The 24971-nt window shown below is 36.4% G+C and overlaps 2 protein-coding genes across 3 annotated transcripts; both read right to left on the bottom strand.

Moving 5' to 3' along the window:
- Window positions 1–1204: 1204 nt before the first annotated feature.
- Window positions 1205–13089, bottom strand: LOC103706358 (novel plant SNARE 11-like). Its single transcript, XM_039118028.1, has 10 exons — window positions 12619–13089; window positions 11971–12063; window positions 11118–11211; window positions 10987–11024; window positions 6728–6822; window positions 4949–5028; window positions 3752–3808; window positions 3525–3617; window positions 3358–3432; window positions 1205–1692 (listed from the first exon to the last, which is right to left on the bottom strand). The coding sequence occupies exons 1-10, from the start codon at window positions 12690–12692 to the stop codon at window positions 1600–1602; spliced, it is 792 nt and encodes a 263-aa protein (XP_038973956.1). The 5' UTR covers window positions 12693–13089; the 3' UTR covers window positions 1205–1599.
- Window positions 13090–15092: 2003 nt separating this feature from the next.
- Window positions 15093–24686, bottom strand: LOC103706357 (putative HVA22-like protein g). Of its 2 annotated transcripts, none has more exons than XM_039118027.1 (7): window positions 24535–24686; window positions 23812–23890; window positions 23594–23692; window positions 23450–23506; window positions 23260–23323; window positions 22972–23184; window positions 15093–15667 (listed from the first exon to the last, which is right to left on the bottom strand). In XM_039118027.1, exons 2-7 carry the CDS (start codon window positions 23841–23843, stop codon window positions 15275–15277), a joined length of 858 nt encoding a protein of 285 aa, XP_038973955.1. In that variant the 5' UTR covers window positions 23844–23890; window positions 24535–24686; the 3' UTR covers window positions 15093–15274. The 2 variants fall into 2 exon arrangements, with proteins under 2 accessions (XP_038973955.1, XP_008788649.2); XM_008790427.4 differs by lacking the exon at window positions 24535–24686 and adding an exon at window positions 24381–24470.
- Between the last annotated feature and the right edge of the window lie 285 nt (window positions 24687–24971).

The raw sequence follows: 24971 nt of genomic DNA, 5'->3' as shown, positions 1-24971 counted from the left end.
GAAAAGAGAGAGAGAGAGAGAGAGAGAGAGAGAGAGGAGAAAGCCAACTTAAAGGAGTTCAAAAGCTAGCCCAAATCTCTGCAAATCATTTCCTGTAGCAGTTTACCAAAAAATAATCATCAAAAATGAATCAATGAATAAATAAAATGCTATTGACAGAGTCAGCAAAGTCGCTTGGGCTGTGTATTGGCAGGTGGGGTTGTGCATCCACCTCAATTAATCATCAAAAATAAATGAACCAATAAATAAAACGCAAGGGAGGCTTAGCATGAGGAGTGGGTGGATACCTACCTGACCAGCTTGCACGGAAGGTCCATGGAAGAATTCATGCAAGAGTCAACAGAATGCAATAACAAGAGTCAACAGAATGCAATAATGCCTGTAGACACAGCTCCTCAGACCAGATTCAGAAATTTAATTTGGTCATGACATAGATGTTGTCCTGTCTACTTTAGGAAAATGGTCATCAGCTTGCCTGCTTTGATGACGTACAGGATTTTGCAAATACTTTGCTAATTGCTGGGAAGGTGCCAGTTTGACACTGTCCAGGCTCATGGTTTGAAGTTTGACAACCTCATGAATCCTTAGCTGGGGGGGGGTGGGGGCGCAATAGCAAAAGCTTTCTGTCACTCTCATACTAGATCTCATCGCGTTCGATGCATGTATTTTTTTTTTTTTCAAGGAGCATCTATTAGATGATCCTGATCCCATCAATCATGAAGATTTACAATATGCATATTTTTCAGAGGGACTATTCTTAAACTTACTGCTCTACCGAAATTAATGCATGGGCATACAGAAGCATAAAAGTTATAGCCAAATAGCAATGCAGAGTAGCAAAATTCAGGGATCTGAACAGCCCCTGTGGATGATGATCATAAAGAAGCACCTTCATGCTAGTGAGTGATGGTATATTCTTATAATTAATAGTCATATCGAATCAAGATGGAGTGCAAGTATTTTGACCAAACCTAACTTATCTGTCTGATTTCAATCGTATCAAATAAAGCAAAATATTAAAAGACAACAGTAATAACGGAATGTTAAAACGTGGACCATGAAATCCATACCAAACCAAAACAATCAAATAATCAGGTGAGCTGATTGCCAACACTCTGATTGCACCAAAATCATCTGATAAATGAACCGTATCATATGCATTGCCAGTGACTAGTCACAAATCAGAGAACGACTGCCATCAAAATGGAAGGAGAATTTTGCTCAAAATAAATGGTAGGGTATCAATATTCCAAAGTTACAAAAGAATGGCCTGTGTAAGCAGAAACACTAGGCCTTCTAGTGAAACCCTGCCAAAATTTGACAAGGTAAATATGACACCCGGAAGGAAAATTAACAGGATAATATGCTATCTTTATATATATAAACAAATATTTGTTGTGCCGGACTATCATTTTGTCACATAGTAATAAAAAGGTAAATTATAAAAAATAAAATAAAAAATGGTTGACAATAATAGCAACACTAAGCAATGAATTACAAGGAGGTATCATACTGAGTAATAGGATTGCCAAGCAGAGATGCCTTCTTGGGAGGTAAAATGCCATCTGGAGTAATTGGACAGCTGAACGATTCAGAACTTCATCTGCCATTTGAATCCCAAAGGAGTTTCCGACTAACTGGCGGTGCAAGTCCAGGAATATCACGAATATCCTTGTTATGTGGGTTCACAATCTGGACATTTGAAAAATGAGGATTAGCAATTGATAAGGATGATTCCAAATAGAACCTTTGTGCACCCAGTGAGGGAGATCCAAAGCCCATCATAATTTTTACGATGAAGTTAGTCTAGTCTTTGATATTATCCACAATACAAATATAGTTCTGGAATTCCAGATGCTTTTTTAGCATTTAAAAGAAAGATGCCATGAAATCAATATGAGTTAATTATTTCCGTGTTATGCAGGGATGATAACGGGCCGGGCCATGCCATGCCTCTACCCAAGATCCAACCATAATTTTTCCTCTGGCTTTGGGCCACGCTTAGGCCCAAAAATTTTAGAGAATCTAGGCCTGAGTTTGATTCAAGCCCATGCTTGGGGCCCAACCCAAACCCAATCGAGCCAACCTGAATTAGCCTATTTGGACCAAAAATTGGGCTTCCCTGATTTGGCTCGATCGAGATTAAGTACCTGCTAATGACTTGAGTGAAGTTTATGAAAATTGCATTTTAACTATAAGCATCCTCAAATCTCTCTGAAGCCATAAAACTAACAAATTGGCTATGTTCCGCAAACACATATAAACATGCATACACATAAGCTTTAATATTCATTTAGTGATTCACAAGGATATAAAAAGAACACTGTTGCAGTGGATTTCGGATATGGTTCGGGCTTCATTTTCGGATATGGTTCGGGTTGGATTTTGGCCCTGGTTTGGGCTTAGGCTCAGACCGGGCCAAATATCTACCCGAGCCCAGTCCGAAATGTCTACATGCTCTAATTTTAAGCCCAAACCTAATCCAAATTGACTTGGGCCTAGCCTATAGCTAGCCCTGAAGTCGGCCTGGCCCGATAGGTCTCAGACAAGCCTGGGTCCACTTCCATTCCTAATGATATGAAGAAAATCAGAAAATCATTCAATATAAGAACTTAGAATGAACCAAAGTGAATTGATATGAGTCAGCACACAGTACTTGCCAAATACAGAATTTAGTACCATTTTCTTCCATATGTGATGGCACCATATTCACAGAGATTAAGCTTGAAAAACGATTGAACAGTTGGCATTGCAGAAGCCAGCATATACTCTGAGTTCAAGATAGCATTCATTCTATGAACTATTTAACGCAAAGAAAAAAATTATTAGTGCATAAAAAATTAAATATCAATCATTTTAATTAACTGAGACTGTTTAAATTTCAATTCTTTCATATGATTCATTGAGTACAGCATCATCTCATCACAAAGAAATCAGGTAGAACAGCATCATATTAAGGTCCTTTTGGTGACACAAGTTTCACATGACAATAAAAGGACTAGATCAGCTCCACAGATCCACAGGATCAAGAGGGGTTGAGTTGAAACCAAAGAGCATAAAGGCATGCCTAAATCTGTCACAGAAAGGGGTTTAGAATATGAAGTCTGGTTAGGCAAGGACAATGCCTTGTGAGTATTGGTAAAGTTTGGGTTTGGGCTGTGAGAACAGCCTGCATATGAGTTCCAATCATAAATCTTAACTGGCTTGCTGTTACATGGATCCAATAAGTATCTGCATTGTCTTAGTGAAATTACATATAAACAGGTTCAAGCGTTCAACAGTAAAATCTTAACAAAAAGGAAAAAAGAAAGTCAGCAAGAGAAGGCTCAAAAATTGACAAGCAAATGATATATTCACCTTTACAATAATGATCGCTATCACTCCAATCACTATAAGGAAGAGCATGGCCATTATACAACGGTCGGTCGCAACCTGGACTAAGAAAAACATCATGAACATGAGAGAAGAGAGACACTACAGTTTTAGAGAACCAGATAAGAAGTCCAAGTTTTTGAGAAACTAACCGATCTACCAATTTCCTTCACCAGTTGAGATGCCTTCTTGATGGAAAAATGGATTGAATCCAGTTCATTAACAATCCTATTCATTTGTTCAGTCTGAAAAAAATTATGAGATATCAGAATGTGAATCATATTGTTTACTGCATTGGAACTAACAAAGAGAAATTATCTAGAATGATTTAAGGCTGAGGTGGAAAGATAGGGTTATCAAATCATAATAAATTACACACCTGTGCCTTGAGAGCAACTGCAGTCTCTGCCCCAACATTAACCGTGTCTTCCACAACCTGTAGTCCACAGAACCAGAAAGTTGCTGATGACATATGGAAATAAAAGAACTTAAGATTGGAGGTATGCCCATAAAAATAAAAAGGAATAAATGGTATTATATAGCTTCTACACTCTGTAGACCTGCCTGCTTTCATTTTTAACGTTAGCAGGATGACTATATATTCTGGACTGTCAGCTTCTCAATGACCAATAGTAATGCACCATTTTCATAATGAAAATATACAAAAGGTACATCTCCTAGAGATATCAAAAAGTAGGAAGCTATCAAACAACACAAGCTCCGCTGCTAAATCGAATGGTTGATTTAGCGACAGTCTGAGAAAGCTTAGCAGTATCCAGAAATAGTGGTTTACAGCATCTTAACTTTGTTGCTTGAAGAAAAATGGAGAGGCATACGAAAATGTCTGAACGATAATAAAGGAAGTACGAGGAAACAAAAATATGCTATATAGCATGCTCCAATATCTATACTCCATGTGACTTCATAATCCCAAAATGAGATGATAAAAATTATTAACATTGACATGTAAGACTAGACAATGTAAGAGTTAGATAAGATCACATTAAACCATATTGCATGAATTGAAGGAGATGTAATTGACATCATATAGTAACATCTAACATGTAAAGGATGCTAAGGGAATCGTATATTAAATTTACGTATGTCAAAGGGCCTTAATAGAAGAGAAAAGACCTAAAATGTTTGTCTTGGAGGTGAAGGAAAATTTATGCCAAAATTGATACATATAAAATGTATACAGTAAAACGAAACAACTAAAATAAGGTTGACCAGTTCTCCATTACAGCAGAAAGGAGGCACAAGAACATTAAAAGAAAACTTCTGCAATTAGCATTTTCTTCAACCAAATTTATAGATATTGAAAGTTAGACGTTCTCCTTCCACTTCACCTTAGAAGGTAGACCATGATTTTTAAAATGATAAGAAAATGAGTAACAGGAAAGAGACTGCAACTCCAGCGATGTTGCATTATTATAGAGAAACCTAAGCAACTCAGTTAGGAAGCAAACTGTACACCATACTATTTTGAAAAATTGTAGCATAAGAAAACCTGGAAAGGACTGCCAACTACAATCTTTTGATCGGTTCCATAATAAAATTTGAAGGAAAATCTAACCTTCTTTGATCTTTCAATTGCCTGATCTGTCTCATCCATCATTCCATGTCCAGTGTCCATTAGCTGTTGATTGGTCATAGCTGCAAACAACATGTCACATTAGAAATTATAGATCACTTTAAACTTCTTACATTAGAATTATTCTTACATCGAGAAAAATGGTTAAAAATCAAATTAATGAAGCTATGAAAAATGCAGCAATTTTTTAATTTAACATGCACCGAGTAACAGACAGTCAACTTGACTTTGACAAGGAAGGAACTTAATAATTCAACAAAGACAACATTTTCTTGAGCAGCTTTAATTAGAATGGTTTGGTATAATCTCAATCATCTAGGTTTCTCATTGTTATTATTGTAATTTAGATGATTTCCTCCAATAACTAGAGAAAGTAGAAACTGGAGTTTCAACCACCTGATTTCAACAGATATAACTGGAGACTTATACTTTCTAAAAGCATGCTGTATAACCACCTGATTAGCAAAAAACCTCTTTTAACCCCTATTGGAGCAGCAATGCTATGAAATGTAGTAGTATAGGCAATACAATCTTCAGTGACACTGGATTGGATCTAGCTAAAAATCTAATTATGTTCTCATAATCCCAGATAACTTGATTTCCTCAGAATATAGTCAATATAACTCAATACACAATTGGCTCCATTTGAGGAAAATTTGACACCTAATTCAAGATATATAGCATAGCTATAACCCTCAAGCCTTAGCCCAATTATCTTTGTTGAGCTTTATGGATGTTCATGAGCTTAGAATTCCTATCTAGGGCCACCACTGATGCAATCCAAGCTTTTTTATATCTTTTCTCACAGCCTCCATCCATGTCATTTCAGGTCTTTCCCTCTACATCCTTCAACAAAATTAAAGTACTTCTTATTGGAGACCTCTTAGATCTCCGTGTGCATGCTTATACCATCTCAATTGATTTTGCATCACTTTATTCTGTGTTTGTGCAACTCCAACAGCTCTTCTAATATATTCATTTCCTGACCTATACTTTCTAATCCAAGATATATAGAAGATTCCAAGTAATAACTTGGGAGGAGGGGCTAAATCCCATTAAAACCCTTTTTATTTGTTATCAACGTTTTGATAACAAAAGTAACAATCAGAACCCATTCAAATTGGAACAAAATGCCGGTTTGTGAAAAATCTAAACTCCAAACAACTTTATTTTTTTATTTGAAAACACTTAATATCATTAATTTTCATTAAATAAGTAGAAAAATGAAAAGAATAAAGAAAATGACAATTGAGACTGAATCAATCAAATCAAAGTTGCCATTAAATATTTTTTGTTAACATGTTCGTGTGCCTTTTTTAATTAATCAAGTTTCTGTTTAACTAAAATGTATTGTATTATATCAAAAAAAAGGTACAAGATCAATAAAAAATAAAAGATCGTCATTTTCTTGTGGTCCTTTATTATGTCATGTTCAATATTAAATGGTGAATGCAGGCTGCGACCCCAACAAGTACCAAAATTGCTTGGTTAAATATTGTAACATGTTCATGCCACGATCTTGTGTATGACTTTTCCCAGGAATAAATGAAACATACAAACTTATTCAAGTGAACAAACGATAAACAGTAGATGATTAAAGAATAATTGTTCATTTACAAACTACCTGGTAACTGACACTTACAGGTGTTTTACAATCACATGCACTTTCTTGCAGAAACTTATTTTCATCTTGATTTTAAGTAGCTAAAATGTAATTTGTCTATTTGAAAATGTATATGCCAAGGTAACAAAAGAACTTACTCGATGCTAACATAATATTTTCATCACTAACCCCATCTCCACCACCAGGACCATCAACCAGATCAACTCTTCTATTTTCAAGACTATTTGCATGCCTGTGGTTCCACAAAAAAGAGTATTTAAATTAAATTTAACAAAACTGAAGCAAAGTTTTCTTCTGTGTTTGTAGACTGCATATGAAAATAATAATTGAAAACCAACTTTCTAGTAACATATCGAAACTGATAATGGTATGAGTGGACAGCCAAAAATTGCTGATGACACTAAAATTGCAATTTGGCAAGACAACAGATGTGTTCAAGAATGAGAGATGAAATGATATATTTTGGCATCTAAAGAGAGCTTAGTGTTTAATTGATGGTAAACTTGCAGCAATATTTCATGAAATAAAATTACATAAGCAAGCATAAGGAGGTAAAATCATATATTTCCACACAAATCATCAGAGTAAATCAAACATGTACAAGACAAACCTTCACCCCACCCCACTTCTTCAAAATAAGAAATAATATACATATTATTCTTACAAATTCCATTAATTTTCCGTATTTTCTTCCATTTAATTCCTTTCAAACCATCTAGTAGCCTCCGTAGAACTGAATTCCATATGATTAGATGAACTGGCCAAAGTTTTGAACTCTAGCCACTTAAATAAATCTCTACTACTGGAAAAACCAGCGAAGAACATATCTTGCCCATAAATTAGGCATCAACAGTTTTCTCAACCAACATACTGTATTTCCAGATACAACAAATAGTCAATCATCTAACTGCACAGTATATAAATAGAACAAGAAATGTTAAAAATACTACTAAATTTTCAAATACCAGAAGAAAAGAGAAAGAAATAAGATTGAGCTTGTTCATGGAGAAGAAAGAAATAAATTATAAATAAAAAAGGAAATCTTTTTCTGATTTTTAAGGAATAAGAAATTTTCTGAGGAATAAAAGTTATGCAAGGGTACAGCAAAATGATGTATGGAACAACAGGAGCACAGAGTTAGTATCCCATATCAAGGCAATAAGGATAGAGGCCTTGAAGAAAAATTGACAAAAAAAATATATTGAGTGGAAAACCAGAAGTATTACTGGTAGTGCAACTAAATTGGATATCATATTGTAGTTTAGTGCCACAACCTCAAGAACAATGACATTCTATAATATATTCTTCCGCCATCCATAGTAATCAGCAAAAGATTACTTTCAAGGATAACATATTGTTATTTTATTTTCCATTGTACCATGCAAGGAACTAAACTCCAAAACTGACATCCTTAAAACCCATGAGTGGCATGGCCATAGGAAAACTAAATAATTATATTAATATAGAATAAATAATTACATTATACTAATATTTGTTAGATAATCATATCTAATGTACAGTATAATGTAGTGTATGTTTAAAATAATATAACAAGTGATCAAAATAATGAACTTAAATGCTATGCTGATAATGTAATATCCAGTACTGTTGTAATTTTATATTTTAACATATGATAATTATATTACATGCACCAGAATAGAATGATTATATTATAGTAACAGTGTAATATGAAAATTGTTCTGCCAATTGCATTAAAAGTAAACAATTTACAGTTTTCGAATGGTGCAACTTTATTGGATCAGTTATAGGGTAATGGCACTTCTAACACTTCACAACTGCAAAAAGAAAAGAAAAGAAAAGAAAAGAAAAAGCACTTGCAGTTGTTGTTTGCCTGCATCCAAAACAAAAAAAAGAAGACCTTTTCCAACAGAAATGCAGGCAATACGAACAAACAATTGCAAATTAAATTCCAGCTATTCTAATTGAAACTTATATTGTCCCTAAATCTTCTCAGAATTAAAAAAAAAAAGCTCATGCATTGTCAAAAAAAGAGATACATTAGGAAGATTAATTATCCCATATATGAGAAATATCCAGAGAGATGACAAAACAAGCTAGGGAATGGACAATCCTATTTGCTATTTAGGAGTATAACGTATTATAATAAGAGAATTTTATTAAAGGAGATTTCTGCAAAGCGAAAATGATAAACCAATTCTCCGAGGAGGAACAGTTGAGTCCAGTAATGGAAACTTTAACAGTGCACAGTTATACGCTACTTTTTGCCTATGTCCCGACATATTCCCACTCAAGGAAGGAAAGAAGCTTATGAGGGAAAGAAAAGATAATCTCCCCAGTGGTAAGTTTAAGTTTAAAAGAGTAAGCATACATTCACTTTCCATCATTGCTGTTGCATAACAAGCTAGAGGCTGGTAGACAAAACCACATATTACTTCCTCTAACTCCGTCAATTTCCAACCATCCAGGCCATTACTTCCCCAACATCGGCAACAGGGAATGTATCACTCATAAGAAAGGGCTCAGTGCATGAGGTGGTGTTTTCAATGCATCCAAACTGAAGCTACTCACTTGCAACCAATTGCTATCTGCCATGTATAACATAGTTTGAGCTTGCAATATATTATCTTTCCATTCTTGCTGTCGCATACAGATCCACCACAAACAAACACTAAACCATGTGCCATTCGCTCTTAACACCTTTTGTCTCCATCCATTTTGGCCATTAGTTTCTCGAGAGTGTGTCATTCACAGGATGGGGCTCACCACTTAAGGCAGTGGTTTAGATGCATCCAAATTGAAATTACTTGACTATGGTCCATCACTATCCACCATGTAAACCATAGTTCGAGCTCGCACTAGCCAAAAGGTGAAAGCTATAGTGGCAGATGTGAGGGTCCTGATTCCAGTCGAGATATGGATTTTTTTCAAGCCATCCATTCCCATCATGTTTAAAAGGGTTGGAGTGAGAGGAGGCATGACATGAGATGTCATGGTCTTCTATGTTACCTATACCCTTCAATTTAGCCTAGAGTACCTGCACCCATCTTTGTACTTGAATATTGGGAATGAGTCTTAGACACAACTACATAAGAAATACTTAAACACTGAAAGGATCCAATGCTTACAAACATACCCACAGCAGACACACAATCCCCTGTCCATGTATTATAGATGGTCTCTAAAAGTGTATATTATTGCTTCCCCTATAAATACTACAGTCCTGCAAGTGCTTTGCAAGTGAGGTGAAAAGGAAGTGCCAAGTGGTTGGGGCTAGGAAGCCTTACACAATAAAAGAGACAAAAGCTGATAGGGTTCGCAATATATGCGATCCATGGCCAAAGTGTTTAAATGCAGAGAAGTGCAAAGAAGAAAAAGTGCAAAAGGCCTCAGAATTCAACAGTCAGCTAGACTCCAAGGCTGTTCCCATAATCCACATTATTGGTCCACACATTGAAAAAATAAAAAAATATCATGAAAAAAAAAGCTGCAACATCTCATCATAAGATTTGCAACTAACAAGGTTACTTTAAACCTTCATATACCTCTCAAAATATTTTTTTGATTATTAGATACCTCTCAAAATATTAAGAGCTCCTATTATTATACTTTCAAATGAATGCTCAAATTTCAAAAGGCAGATCCAGCTATCATAGATTACACCAGCACATAGAGTTCCTACAATGTGATATAATTGCTATGTCGTTCTCATCTCTAGACATTATCATCATCTTCAACATTCAGCCTCATGGCTTCAAATGTTAATTAAAAGATTAACCTTGTAGATTGTATCAATTAACTTCTTACAACAATGGGTAGAATGCCTAAAAAGTATCCTAGCCACTAGTTAAACAAGAACTGATGAACAAAGGATCACAAGCAAGTCCCAAAAAAGACAAAAGGAAAGAAAAAGAGACTCAGAATCACCAAAAAAAATATTCTTCTGCCTTAGCATTTCCCCACTATTCTATAGCAATATATCCAATAAAACTTAAGACTCTTTGCTCATCTAAGATACTACGAAGAACATCTCTCCAGAGCAGGAAATCTTCATGATCGTCACCTTTTTTCCATCAAAAAGGTGTCAGTTGTGGAGTACAACTTTGATACATGAGACTCTGCCTTCAAATCAGATAACAATCTAAGGTCCCCGTTCAACTTTCCCCGAAGTTTTCTTTATGTTTCTTTGTTTCAGTTCTCCTTACTTATCTACAGAAGGCAAAAGTTGGTCTTTCCAAGTTTCAGATTATCAGAGTTTAATCATAGCAAGCAGATGCAAGCATGGGAACCAATAACAGAATGCAGACCAGATACAAAAGTATGAATGTTCATATACAAATACATGCATAAATGCAAGCAATCCTCCATTGTATAAAAAAGTAAACAAATTAAAAAATACTGAGAGATAAAAACTCACTGCTTCTTGAGAGCAACATATGAATTCAGTTCTTTAATCTGCAAAAGGTGTGCGTCAATTCAGTTAGGTGATCAATGTGCAAGGAAGTGTAAAATAAAAGGAACAAATTAAACCAAAGTTGCCAATAGCACCATTGATTGTTTCTTTTCATTCAGCTTTTTATTGGTATCATGAGTATTTCTGCTCTCTGCTTCCTTCATCACTTTTTCAAACTCCTTGATAAGACTAGAGAAACATCAAAGCACAAAATCAAAAATCAGCAATAAAGACAATTATTGCATACTAACAACTAAGAATAACTCTTTTTTCCCAGAAACTAGCATCATTTGCATGAATTCTGTAGTATTTGAAAAGCACCATCGTCAGTTTTGGACAAAATCATGATGAAGACAATATAACTAGAAATTCATCATTATAAGATACCCAAAATTCATTTACCTAAAAGCAAAAAAAAAAAAAAAGATTTCTCTGCTTTTCACCAGCAGCATGCCACACATGGTAACATCATCTGTTAACATGCCCTACAATCAGCTGCCATACACACAACAGAGGACATGTAAATGATATGGCTGCAGAAGTTGTGCACAGCAATACACAACAATAGATTGCTCTGAAAATAAGCTTTTCATTGTACTCCACCAGTAAAATTAGCTTCCCCGATGAGCTTTACAAAGTATATGACTTTTTAATATTCCAGACTGTAAATTCTGACCATTGAAGCTCAACATTCACATACAACATTACAAGTCAGTAATACAGAAGGTGGTTTGCGGGTTCTGACTTGCATATTCAACTAGAAAGCTTCTAACATCCATAACAATAGTGCAACTAAATTATCAAGAAAATAATAAGTACTTAAGTAATGGCAACTTCCTTTTTAAAAAAAAAGAAAAGAAAATAAAGGAAATGAAACAAAAAAATGCAATTAAAGCTTCAAATTTTGCATAACTATGTATCACATAGAAGAGATTCATAAGAATTTACCCCTTGCATTCCCGCATTTTATCAGTAAGTTCTTCCAACTGCCTACTCCGTCGATTCGGGTCTTTGATCTTCTCCAATTTCTGAAATCCGTTTCTGTTGGCAATGTCATAAGCACAAATTATTCAATGCACGACAATGGACTGTCCAAGAATCTCCAGTATTAATTTTACACTAAGTTAAACAAAATAAAGCCAAACAAAATGCCAAGTTTCCAATTAGACTAGGGTGCCTGCCATCATTTCAAGAAACAAAGAGCACATCGTGTTACAATTGACATCGATCATCTTGTCTCCTTGCTCATAATGGATACAAGAAATGTTCATTGGGAAATTATTACCTTCATTAATCACATTTAAATCTACATATAAGACCAATTTCAGACAATAAATGTTAAAAACCTCGTATTTCACCAGTCAATTTCGCATTCTTCAAAAAATTTCATTGCTTCAAGGAAATAAGGTTGAGAAAGAGTTTTGCAGAAGCTACTTCAAGCCATTCCAGAGACTTAATTAATAGATATTTGAAGAAGAAAAAAAACTCTCTTTTTCATAATTTGATAGAAATAATCTATTGAGGTTAAATGGTTAACAATTAAGTCCTGCCATAATCTAACAAACCAAATAGAAAGGAAAAGCCCTGAATTCTTACGACAATGCGCGGAAGATATCATTGATCTGGCCCTCGATCTCGGCCAGCTCCTCGCTGATCGCCGAAAAATCCATCTCGAACTCCTCAACAATCAAAATTTATATGAATCCAAAATCACTCCTCTAACGATGCCTAACATCCACCGAATCCGGCCGAAAAACCACTCTTGAGCTCCTCATCGCATTCCAATCCCCAAACACTCCATGGCAATCCCCGCCATTTGGGAATTCCGATCTCCCTCGGAATCGCCGAACCGGAGCCCGAGAATCCCAAATGCGGGATCCGAATCGAGATCCAGACCCGGCGAGCGAGAGAAGATGACGGGAATGCGGAAGGGGAGAATCGTTTCTAGGGTTCTTCGGGGTTTCCAGAATCTCGGCGGCGCACGAAGGAACGGTTCGGGAGGTTTTCCGGACAGCTCGGTTGGTTTTTTGGTCCGATTTCTTTTCAATTTTTGAGCGAATTTTTCCTGATCGAAAAAAGGACTTGGTCGTCCGTTGGCTGTACTGTTTGCTGTGCGAGACCATGTGCGGGATTCGATCGTATTAGATTTGGTGGTCCTCGGGATGGTGACCTTCCTCGGACGCAACGAAATCTGATGTTCCGGTCGATATTTCTCTGAGTCGGGGGCTCATGTTATGTCACAGGTAAACGTGGCAAGGGTCAGACTGGGGCCATTTGCACATGTTAAACCTAAAAAAACGAGAGAGAGAGAGAGAGAGAGAGAATTAGGAGAGGCTAATCGTCGTGGACTCAAAACCTAGGCTCTCTAGGGGATCAAGTCATTACTGGTGGAATCGGAGATCCACGGATTGGAGGAATTGGATTCCTAACTCTTTTTTTTCTTTTTCTTTTTTTTTTCACAAAGACAATAGGAGTCACCATCTGAGCTAAAGTTCCCATGCTGCAAATGTGCTATTATTTAATGGCCACTATCTTATTATAATAATCATTTATATAACAAAAATAATAAAAAATGTTTTATATATTATTCTATAAATAAAATATTTTAATATAAATTTTATATTAAATTTTGCTAAGAGAAGCTTGCACCATCTGATAATATATATATATTTTTTTGAGTAAATAAGATTTGGATAATAAAGATGTTACTTTTCTGTAATTCCTTATTATTTTATATTACAACACCATCATGATGGCCTCTACAATAGTCATCATTCTAATATAAAAATTTTTGAATCATGCAAAATGAGACATATGTTAATAATTATAATCATTATAATAGTTGATAATTAGTTCTGGTGACTGTTTGTTATAGCAGAATAATGCTGTTTTTGACCCCATGGCTGGTAGTACAGGTGTATGCGTGTGGTTTGTTGTGTCGGCCTATATGAATTGGACTTGCAGCCTGCTTAAAGAGGGAGGCTTGTGGGCTGTGGCATGTAACTCCAGCGCTACATGATTTCTATGGCGAGGCAATTCTAAAACAATAGATCATTTGCTTGCTCTAGAATACGAATTAGATTGCCGGCTTCTTTCACCTTGTTTCCATTTAATAAATAGCGGCAAGGATTTCCCTCCCCCTGTCCGAAACTGGCTTGCAAAGGGAGATCTCATGAATGAGCCATATAAATAAGTGAATGTTGTTTTTGGGTGGGGATTGGTTGAATTGTAAGGGGATTACAATCTTAGAAAAACAGCTTAGGAGGTAGGCATGTTTTTCTGTCCCTTCCTCATCAAATTCACAAATGTGCAGATGGCTTAAATACCCAAGGAGGGAGGAAGGGAGAGGGAGAGGGAGAGAGAGAGTTCAGGTAATGGGGCCAAAGGAAGGGCTTTGATACCCAAAATTCTGCTGCACATCTGCCATAATAGACCTCGTAAGCCCAGAATTCTAAATATCACTAAGGGTAGTTGAAGATAAAGCTGCCAAGCCAACAGAAGATAGCCTCTGCCTTAGATGTCGTAATGCCAACAGAATGTGATATGCATGTGAGAATCCAACACAATCTAAAAGACTCCCCTACCACCGTGAAGTTATTATAGAATTACATCCAAATAAATTAGGAAAACTTATAGCATTACTAATCAATTGGTACTTTTTTTCCTTTTTTAACTTTTTTTTTTATATCCAGAACAAACATAATCTTTGAGTATGACTGGTTTCTTTGTAGCATTATTTTTTTCTCACCTTGAAGCTGCATTATCAGAGTTGCACAAGGCTAGCGTAGGTTATCAACTCGGCCTGACTCAAACCAGACCCGCCATTGCTAAACAGTCCTCTTGCCTCATGGCTAGCAAGGATTAATGCAACTTAACAGATTTGTCGCCAAATATGACCGATCGCATCAATGGTTGTGACCCGATCGATTCCTTTTTCTAGCTCAATAAGTTTGCCTATGCTTCCATCTGCATCATCATGGCCTCTTATGAGCTTGAGTGACCTCCATTATCACCATCAAAATTGTTCAAAAGCTCATCATAAACCATAAAGCTAGCTGGTCTCTACTGAGTTCTGTATCAATGTTATCTTAATAAGAACTAGCTACTTAACAATCAAGCCAATTACAAAGGTCATTTATTTACAGTGGGTGAAATTCGAAATCCTACCAATCAAGCCAATTAGATTTCTAACAGTCAGTCTTTTTGCCCTCTGCCACCAAAAAGCACCTAACTATGCTAGAAATAAAAGCAATCACACCCTAACAACCATGGCAGCTCGTCTTTTCAATCTGCCACGGGTCATGCGGATTGCCTCCTCCATGGCAGTCTCCTGTGCTGGGGGATTCGAGACTTCCTTTGATGTAGAGGTGGCTGCGTCGACCAGTGTTGGTTCTTTACTTGGAGCTGTATGGCTGGCAGTCCCTGAAGCACCTGGGCTGGGAACTGACGACGCTTGTGGCTGCCTGGCTGCAGAGGCAGCCAGGGAAAGGCCACCAACCTTTGTGGGTTGTTCTTGCAGCTGGCTCTTACTGGGGCTGAGAGGTGCTTGGTCTGGCCGTTGAGGTTCCTGAGAGGCTGCTGGTTGGAGAGCAGGAGCTGCTGGATGTGCTTGATAGATTTGCTGTGATTGATGTCGTTGCTGCTGCTGCGGTTACAATAAGATCGATGAAACAGGATATCCAAGTCTCAGAAACATAACATAGTTTGGTGAAGGTTGCTGGATAAATCTAAAAATCATCTCGAATGATCAGAACAATTTAAGCTAAGAGGCATCAGAAGCTACAGCATGTAAGCGACATCAAATGGAATCAAACATTGGAATACTTGGAAAAAACTGCTGTGAAATGAAATGATGCCTAAAATACCAAGCAAAAAAAGCCTACATGCCTTCACCATCTCGAGATAATTCAAAATTGACAATACAGTTGACGAATGGAAACAAAATACATTCTTTGTATCAACAGTGGCAACATGATAAAGGTAAGCGTGAAATATAGGCATTAAAATTCCGGAACACATTTTGGCATGAGAACCATGTGATTCTAAAGTAAGAATGGTGGATAAGCTGATAATGCGCTTGTGAGAAAATTGGATACCACTCAGTTGACAAATTAGATGATCAAAATAAGCAACCCCCCCCCCCCCCCCCCCAAAAAAAAAAAAAAAAAAAAACAGTGAGTACTTGAGCAGAATCAGTCTAGATGTTTCATCTCTTAACTGAAGGTCATTACATGCAAATGAGAACAGAGATTAGCGTGCAGTAGAAACATGGTGTTGAATAGTCTACAACTTATTGATGCATTAATATTCAATGTAGGATGCGAGAGGGAGGCTATGTAGGCTCAATACACAAATGCATGTGAATGTTACTGCAAGAATGATAATCCAAAAGCTATCAAGGTATTTGGACTTTTAACCGAAGGTCATTACACGCAAATGAGAACAGAGATTAGCATGCAGTGGAAACATGGTGTTGAATGGTCTACAACTTGTGGATGCATTAATATTCAATGTAGGATAGGAGAGGTAGGCTATGTAGGCTCAATACACAAATGCATGTGAAAATAGTGTGATATGTTACTGCAAGAATGAGATCCAAAAGCTATCAAGGTATTTGGACTTTTAACCTAAGGTCATTACACACAAATGAGAACAGAGATTAGCATGCAGTGGAAACATGGTGTAGAATAGTCTACAACTTATGGATGCATTAATATTCAGTGTAGGATGGGAGAGGTAGGCTACGTAGTCTCAATATACAAATGCATGTGAAAATAATGTGATATGTTACTGCAAGAATGAGATTCAAAAAAAAAAAAAGGAGGTGAATTGGGTGCTGAACAACTGCATCACAAAATGCAAAGTTGAGTGCCTTGAGTCCAAGAAGGATTCTTTCCAAGATATATATAAATGTATACATGCAAATTATATATACATAAATATACAATAAAATTTTAATTGGCAAACTAAGGCTTCTAGAATGGAGCGTATTTGATCTACAACATGCTCTTCATCAAGATCTCAATTGGTATTGGTATGGATGAGGAAAAACCTGAAGCAACATGTGCAATAATCTCCTTATCAGTGTACAATTAGAACAGGAAATAGAGAAGGCAAGGAATTGGAGATGAAAGACTTATAATTCTCCCAGGGAAACCTAGCATTCTTTTTTAAAAATGGTTGGACCTGATAGAAAGAATTGGATCCTGCAGATACCACACTTTATCAAGGAGAATCATAACTGTTCACACCTTGCAAGATAAAGTCTAAGAACATAGGATTGCTCGAAGGACTACAAGTGGACATTATGGTGTGTCATCCTTTTTTTCTTACCTACGTTAACCTATGTTGCTGAAGAAGCATATACATTCACTGGACCTGTAAAGTATAGAGAATGGAGCACCATCCCTTATAAGGCAGGACAGGGAAAATAAGAAACTTTACCCATTTGAGTTAAAAGGAATAAACATGATTGGATTTGGAAGAGTTATTTCCAAACCCCATCCATGATAAAAAATGTGAACATATGATATACAAGTGCACGAAAGAAAATTATTGATTATCGAGGGAGACGAAACTAGGGGGGTGCGTAAAAAACTGGCCAAACTACGAACCCAATCCGAACTAGTCTTTTCGGTTCAATTTATATTATTTTTTTTAATTCAGTTTTGTTTCAGTTTGAGAAAGTGTTGAACCAAAAAAAAAAAAAATCAGTTCAGTTAAAGGTTTGAGTTTTCAAAAAACCAATTCAAATCGACCCAACCCAACCTGACTCATGTGTAAATATACAAATATATATATTCAAACCGACTCAACCCGGTTAAACCATGGTCAGCGGAATTGTTCCGAACCGCTCAGTTCGGAGTGTGTCAAGTTGTACCGACAACAGACCAGGACAGTTCCAACAACCAAAACGAGAAACCAGCGATAGAGGGGGAGAAGGAGAAGCAAGGAGAAGAAAAGCGAGAGAGTGAGCAGGGGAGGGAGGGGGAGGGAGGGGGAGGGAGAGGGAGAGGAAGGAAGACAGAGGGAGGCGGAGGCCGGCCAGCCTCCGCCTCCTCCGTCGCCCCTCTACCACCCTCCTTCTCTTCCCTCCCTTCGGCCTCCACCTCCTCCGTCGCCCCTCTACCACCCTCCTCTTCCCTCCCTCTCTCCCCCTTCTCTCTCTCTTTTCCTCTCTCCCATTCTCCCTCTTCTCCGCCCCCTTTACTGTGTCGATACGAGCCCGACACGGAACAACACGAGGCCGTACCAATCTGTGCTGCCAAGCAACTAGTTCGGGCCTCGGTTCCAGCATAGTGGTCCTTGGGTTAAACTGAACTGAATTTTTTGGATTGGTTTTAAGCAGTTTTTGTAGATGGTCGGTTTGATTTTGGTTTCTGTTTTAGGAAACCGGTTTAAATTAGTTTGGTTTTGGATTTAGCTCCAAACCGACCCGACCCGATCCATGCACGCCCCTAGACAAAGCTATAAAACAAGCTTCAAAATAGAAAAAGAAAAAAGAAGAAGAACGGTCAAGATTCTTCATATATGTGTCTAAAACAACAGCACCAATTTATCAAAACAAATTTTAAATTGACACAATAAGTAATTCCACTAATACTGTTCAACATCAAGTTCCAATAAGCATGCCATTCACTCTTGAGTAACAAGTAATAGGCATGTCTTTCGCACAACTTAAGCCATAGTAACATATATGGAAAATTGTTCCTTAACAATGGATCCAAGAGGTTCATAATCAACACTATTGTCAAGATAATACAATTCCATGATTTGGATCTAAAAGTCCTTCAGTAAGTTGGATCAGATCCATGCATCAAGATCAGACGGGGCCTTCAAACTTGGATGGTAAGATCCAAATCAAAATAACAATAATACATATGAAAATAATTAGAGTATCCATCTTTTAAGATCCATTCGTTTGTTTTTCTATAATAACTAATTCACCATTAACAAGTTCCTAAAACATAAAATTAGCAATCTACTTAGAATGTGCAAGAGCTAAAACGTAGGGTCAAATTTTCATATATCTTCTAGCATTTTTTTAAAATGGAATTCCTTTGCATGGTGTTCCCTCCATGAAATTGGGAACGAATGATCTGCTTGGTCAAGGACTAATTAACAATATTTATCACATAAAATAAAAATAAATAACTTATTTGATATGAATTAACTATTAATGTTGTTATATAGAATAAAAATAAATAATTTGAATATTATTTTAAATAAAATTATATTATATTCGAAAATAGTGGACATATCAAGTAGTGTACATTATAATATTATAGCAGTTGTTACTTAAAAATTTACAATGTATTATACATTAGAAAATGAACATTATGAAATGCATGCTAAAGAAAAACAATAAAATTTAAATATAAATTATTAAATAGTATTAAATAAAAATAAATATATCAGATAAATACTAAAAATTAATTAAAATAAATAATTAAAAAGTTATAAAAGAATATGTTAATTAAAAACTCAAAAAGAACAAAATGGAAAAAATAGTTTAAAAAAATAATATTACAATTAAAAATAAGATATTAAATTTCAAATATAAAATTTAAATAATATAAAAATAATAAAATAATAAAATTGAAAAAAGGAGAACAAATTATAAGTCGTAAAGAGGAACACAAAAAAATAGGCAGCCCCCAAAAGATCTACAGAAATCATTATTATAGAATTACTTTGATTATCTAGTTAATGATATATTCAATATAAAATTGATTATATTGTGATACATAACTAGTTAAATCAACTACTGGAAAATGAATTGCTAGTCCTTTTCCATGCATTTCCTTTGTTTCATCTCCAAATATTGAAATGGGAATCACGACTCTGATTCTCTCACTTCCATTCCCATTCCATTCTAATTCCCATCCCAATTGTTTTTCATTCTTGGAAACCAAACATAAAGTTAGTTGTCGATCCATTTGGAGAGCATAGCATGCTTTGGTACAAATCACATTTTTTGTAATGTGAGACAATTCACTATAAAGACTTTGCATAAGGTTTAGCTAGTGGAGAAAGAAACACTCTTTATTCATCATGGGGCAGAAGGAAATGAAATGATCTTTACATATCAAATATGATATTGATGACGTTGATGTTGATGATCGCTTGTTTATCCCTTGATTTTGCATATTGAATCTAATAATGTTGACAATATTGTTGATGATGTCTTGCATATCCCTTTCTTTTTTACACAGGCCTATTTCTGCATACATTCTTTTCTCCAACATTTAAGAGAAATTGAAGAAAATTTTGTGCCCTGTAATCTAATTCATGACCTAATCCAATCCAACTCCCTCAAAGATTATGATGCAATCATGATATTGACAACACCATAATGAGAATTAGGATATAGCTAACCTAACTATTTGAAATCAGCTCACTTATTCACCAAAAATTTCATATCAAAGGCAAACTTAGTGCTAGTGCAAATTTTCTTTTAATTTCTGTCTCGCAACTTCCACATCACCCCATATTGCTACAAATTTCTGCATAACTTTCGCATCAGAATAGTTGGCGCATGTCATGCTATGCTATGCAATGGTTAGTGCTTGACACCTACCAGCATGCATGATACCAATTCCCCCAACTTCCAAGTGCTATGCACACATGCTTCACCAGCATGATACTCATGCCAATCCATGTTTTCTTGCAACATCGTAGCATAGAACTAACTAGGGGTGTAAATGGCCGAGCAACTTGCGAGCTGCTCAAGCTCAACTCAAGTGCAAGCTCGACTCCACTCGACTATTACCGAGCTCGAGTAGTTCAAACAGTTTTTCGAGTCAAGCTTGAGTAGCAAAATACTCGGCTCGAAGACTAACGAGCCTAATCGAGTATATATACTTTAAAAAATATTATATTTTATTTATAATATATTATTAATTTAGTATTTTAAAATATAATATTATGTTATATTTTGTTTTAACTATATTTTTTAAAAATGACCAAGGCTCAAATTCGAGCTTGAACTCAAACTCGAATATGGTTTGGTTGATATTCAAGTTGATCCCGAGTGTTGTTTTTTTTTATCGAGTCAAGCTCAAGCTTGGATATTGGCTCGATCGATCTTGAGTCCAGTTTTGAGCTCAAGCATTTTGAATTGAGCCGAGCTCGGGCTTTCGAGCCTCTAACTACTCAACTCGACTCGGCTCGATTACACCCGTAGACCTAACAAATGTCAACTACTTAGATCTTAACATCAAGAAAAGAAAATGTAGCAAAGAAGTACTCATGTCATAGAGCTAAAAATTCTCAACTACTCAAATCTTCCAGATAGACATCCTTTATTTCTAAATCATGCCATTACTATTTTAACCAATGCCATTTTTTGCTAACCACATGCGCATATGAAACATGTATAGCATAAAATGTAAAGGGGGCAAGATTTAATATAGTGAAGACTCAAATTAATTCCCCCTTCCCTATCACCAAAGTGCACACATGAAACATGTACAACATGGGATGTGTAGGGGGAAAATTTATTACAGTGAAGACTCCAATTAATTCCCCCTTCTCTATCACTTCCAAATTGTTCTTCGTTCTTGCAAAATGTTGGTTCTAGAATGAACATAGCAACCACATAATAGCCGTTAATCAATTGAATATCTCATCTAGCAAGGCAGTTCAATAACCAATAGTACAACTATAGCATCTCGCCACTCTATTTACTTCACTTTCTTTCATTCGATCGAACCACATTCTAACCTTACTATCATCCTCTCCTCTCCTACCCTTCCTACACCATTCCACTCCTCCAACCACCCCTCAGGAATCACGAAAACATGAACAAGCATTATGCATTCAAGACATGATAAACATGAGGACGTACATTTTTTTAACATTATTTAATTAGGAAATCTTTAAACTTGGTATCACCTCATGATATCTTGAGTATGCTTAGAAATCTCAATTTCAATATAACTTATGCAATAATATTCACAATCAGTGGTAACTTTAAGCAAAATTTTAGATCCCATGGAACGAGGGTGTCCTAGTTTCTCCATAGAATAGGATGCCTCACTGCTCACCCCTAATGGCCATCCCTGTCGAGCGTCCTATGGGTACCTTCTATCTTTCTCGCCTTCTTTTTTCTTGACTTCTACCTTCTCTTATTCTTTCTTTCCTTTCTTCCTCCTTTTCTTTCTTTTTCTTCCTCCTTCCTTTCTTTCGTTCCGTTTTCTTCTTCTTTCCTTCCTTTTTTTTTCCTTGTCTTCTTTTCCTTCCTCTTTCCTCTTTCTTCTTCTTTTTTTGCTTGGATGGGTTTGGAATCTTGCTCTTGTCCGGGTCCCATTTCTCGCAAGAACGGGATGGTACATCCAAGATAGCCCTATCCCACAAGGAGTTAAAACCTTGACTTTAATCATCTCTTAGTATTGCATAACATTCACATCTCAATGATAAATTTAAATTATCTCTTAGTATTCCATAACATTCACATCCAGTGGTATCTTTAATCATCTCTCCGCATTGCAAAACATTCACAATCAGCAGTAACTTTTTTTGGTGCCGCAAGATCAAGCAGTTTGTTCACACAACTTCTATATATTAAAAAATCATAAACAAACTCAAATAATCAATTTTTATTATTTACAGCCTTCTTTTCTACATTTATGCACTAACACATATTGCAACTTGCAAGACACACAGATGTAGGCGAATAGCACATAACATAACCCACCAGATTCCTATGGTTCTGTACAGTTGTCTAAATGGAAACCACAAATTGAGGGGAGTTGTTTGGTGGTTCTGTACAGTTGTCTAAATGGGAACCACGAGGGGAGTTGTTTGGCATGCGGCATAAGGTTGCTATTCACTACACAAACTATCAAGAAATGATCATGGTCATACATGAGAAATTTGGGATAAAACTGGTGGCGTGTACATAAATGAGAACGAAATTGATGACTATTCCTCCTTGTCGGTGGATACCTGAGCAGGTTGAGTTCTTGGTGCCTGTGATTGTGAGGCAAAATATTGCAAAATTTCAAAAAACCTTGTCTGGCCATAGCTCCAAGCCTTTTGCCAATACTGCATCATAATGTCACTAGCCCTCGTTCTCAGCTCAAGCAAACTACGATCAATCTCGGTCTCATGCTTTGACATAAATGGCCGAAAGAATGTCTCATAGACATATGTCGTGCCCTGTCAAAACCTAATCAGAATACATATGGGAGAAAGAATATCAACTGATGAAATCTAATAGGCGTAATGCCATACCCTTGTTTTAGGATACCAGAGATACACAAAGAATGCCAACTTTGCTTCGCTGTACATTGGCAACCTTCACAAAAGCAAGATAAGGTTCACATCAAAATCAAGAAAACAGGGAATCCAGCATACAATTAACCGCAGATAAAATAAACTCATGTTATGAAATTTTCTTCATGAATAAATAAATCATGTTTACCATGAAATGAAAGTATCTCCAACCCTCTCGAAGACTGTCAGTACAGCAACTAAAATCCTACAAGAAATCAAAATAAAATATCTTCTTTTAGCCAAAAACATTGCATCCAATCTTCAATTACAATAGACAAGGAGAGGAACTTACCAGTACTGACACCAAAATCGCAGCTGCTCGATCTCCGGCTCGTCCAATTCCACAGTTTTATAGCATTCATATGCCGGATAGACATAGCCAAGGATCATTCTGTCAATACAAATGCACCAAGATCACATTTAGCGTTCACTTTATTTTAATTTTTCAAATGCAGATAACATAAGGCCCATTTCAAGAAAATCCAGGTAGGAATCGTAGAAATGTCTTACAGAAACACTCTAGTGAGAAATGACCCCATCATCTTGGCACTAAAAAACAAGAACCGCAGGAGCTCTCTTTATCACTGACCTGATCAAACGAAGAGAAGTTTAAATCAAATTACTAATAAATGCATCTTCAATCGTTTATAATAACAGCAAAGCCAAATAATGCAGGATCTATGTTATATAAATCAAGAACATAAGCACATTTATCACCAATCGACAACAAAGGGCCAAAAACAACCAAAATCTAGGGCATATCATATTTAATAAAAATCAAAAGCCAATTTATCATCGTAAATCCAACTTGAAGGATCCGAGTAAATCACTCCTGGAGCAAAAGGGAGGAAAGACGAAAAAAAAAAGAAATATTCACGAAAAAAAAACCCATCAACTATTCCACAATGTACCAGTATTCATCAAGAAAACAAACAAAAAAAAATGAAAATGAAAAACCAAGTGAATCAAGAAACAAAGCAGAACAAAGAATCCGAGGCGGATTCGATCATAAAACCATTCATCAAAAGACGGAAAAAAATATAGGGAAATCGAGAGACTGTTCGTAATATTTATCCGACCTCTCGCTAATGATAAGAGAGGCTCCTGCGACGAGTGATCGAGCGAGCGAACGAGAGAAAGAGAGAAAAAAAAAAAAGAGATCGGCTCCGAAAAAAACGAACGGCGTGCAGTGGGTTATATATATAGAGAGAGAGGGGCTTCGAACCGCCGCACCCGTCGGAAACAGACGAAGCGAAGACGAGAAGCGCGCAGCGGCCCAAAACTCTCCTTTGTTTAGCCATTCAAAAATCGAAACACCGGTTAATTCGTACTCTAGATTCCACAATCATCCGCTGTGGTACAGATTAGCGTGGGGTGTATGGATCGGACGGACGTCTGTCGACCTTTTTGGCCCCTGGACGGCGCACCAGACGTGCATGCATGAAGGAAAAGGTATGATGATACGGCAAGTCAGGGACAGATCAGATTCCGTCCATTTGATAAACACCTGGGCCGGTCTATGATTACGATTTTTCGTACCTTTTTTTCTGGACGTACCACAAGACAATGGTTCGATATGGACGCATTCCTTTCTCTAATTCCCTCTCTAATGTTATCAATCATCAATTCTATGAAGGATAGAGTCGCAGGACTAGAAAAGAGAAAGGGCC

This window comes from Phoenix dactylifera, unplaced genomic scaffold (assembly GCF_009389715.1).
Source record: "Phoenix dactylifera cultivar Barhee BC4 unplaced genomic scaffold, palm_55x_up_171113_PBpolish2nd_filt_p 000298F, whole genome shotgun sequence".
Taxonomy (NCBI): Eukaryota; Viridiplantae; Streptophyta; class Magnoliopsida; order Arecales; family Arecaceae; genus Phoenix; species Phoenix dactylifera.
Note: the sequence above shows the minus strand (reverse complement) of the source record. Positions and strands in the feature narration are given on the sequence as shown.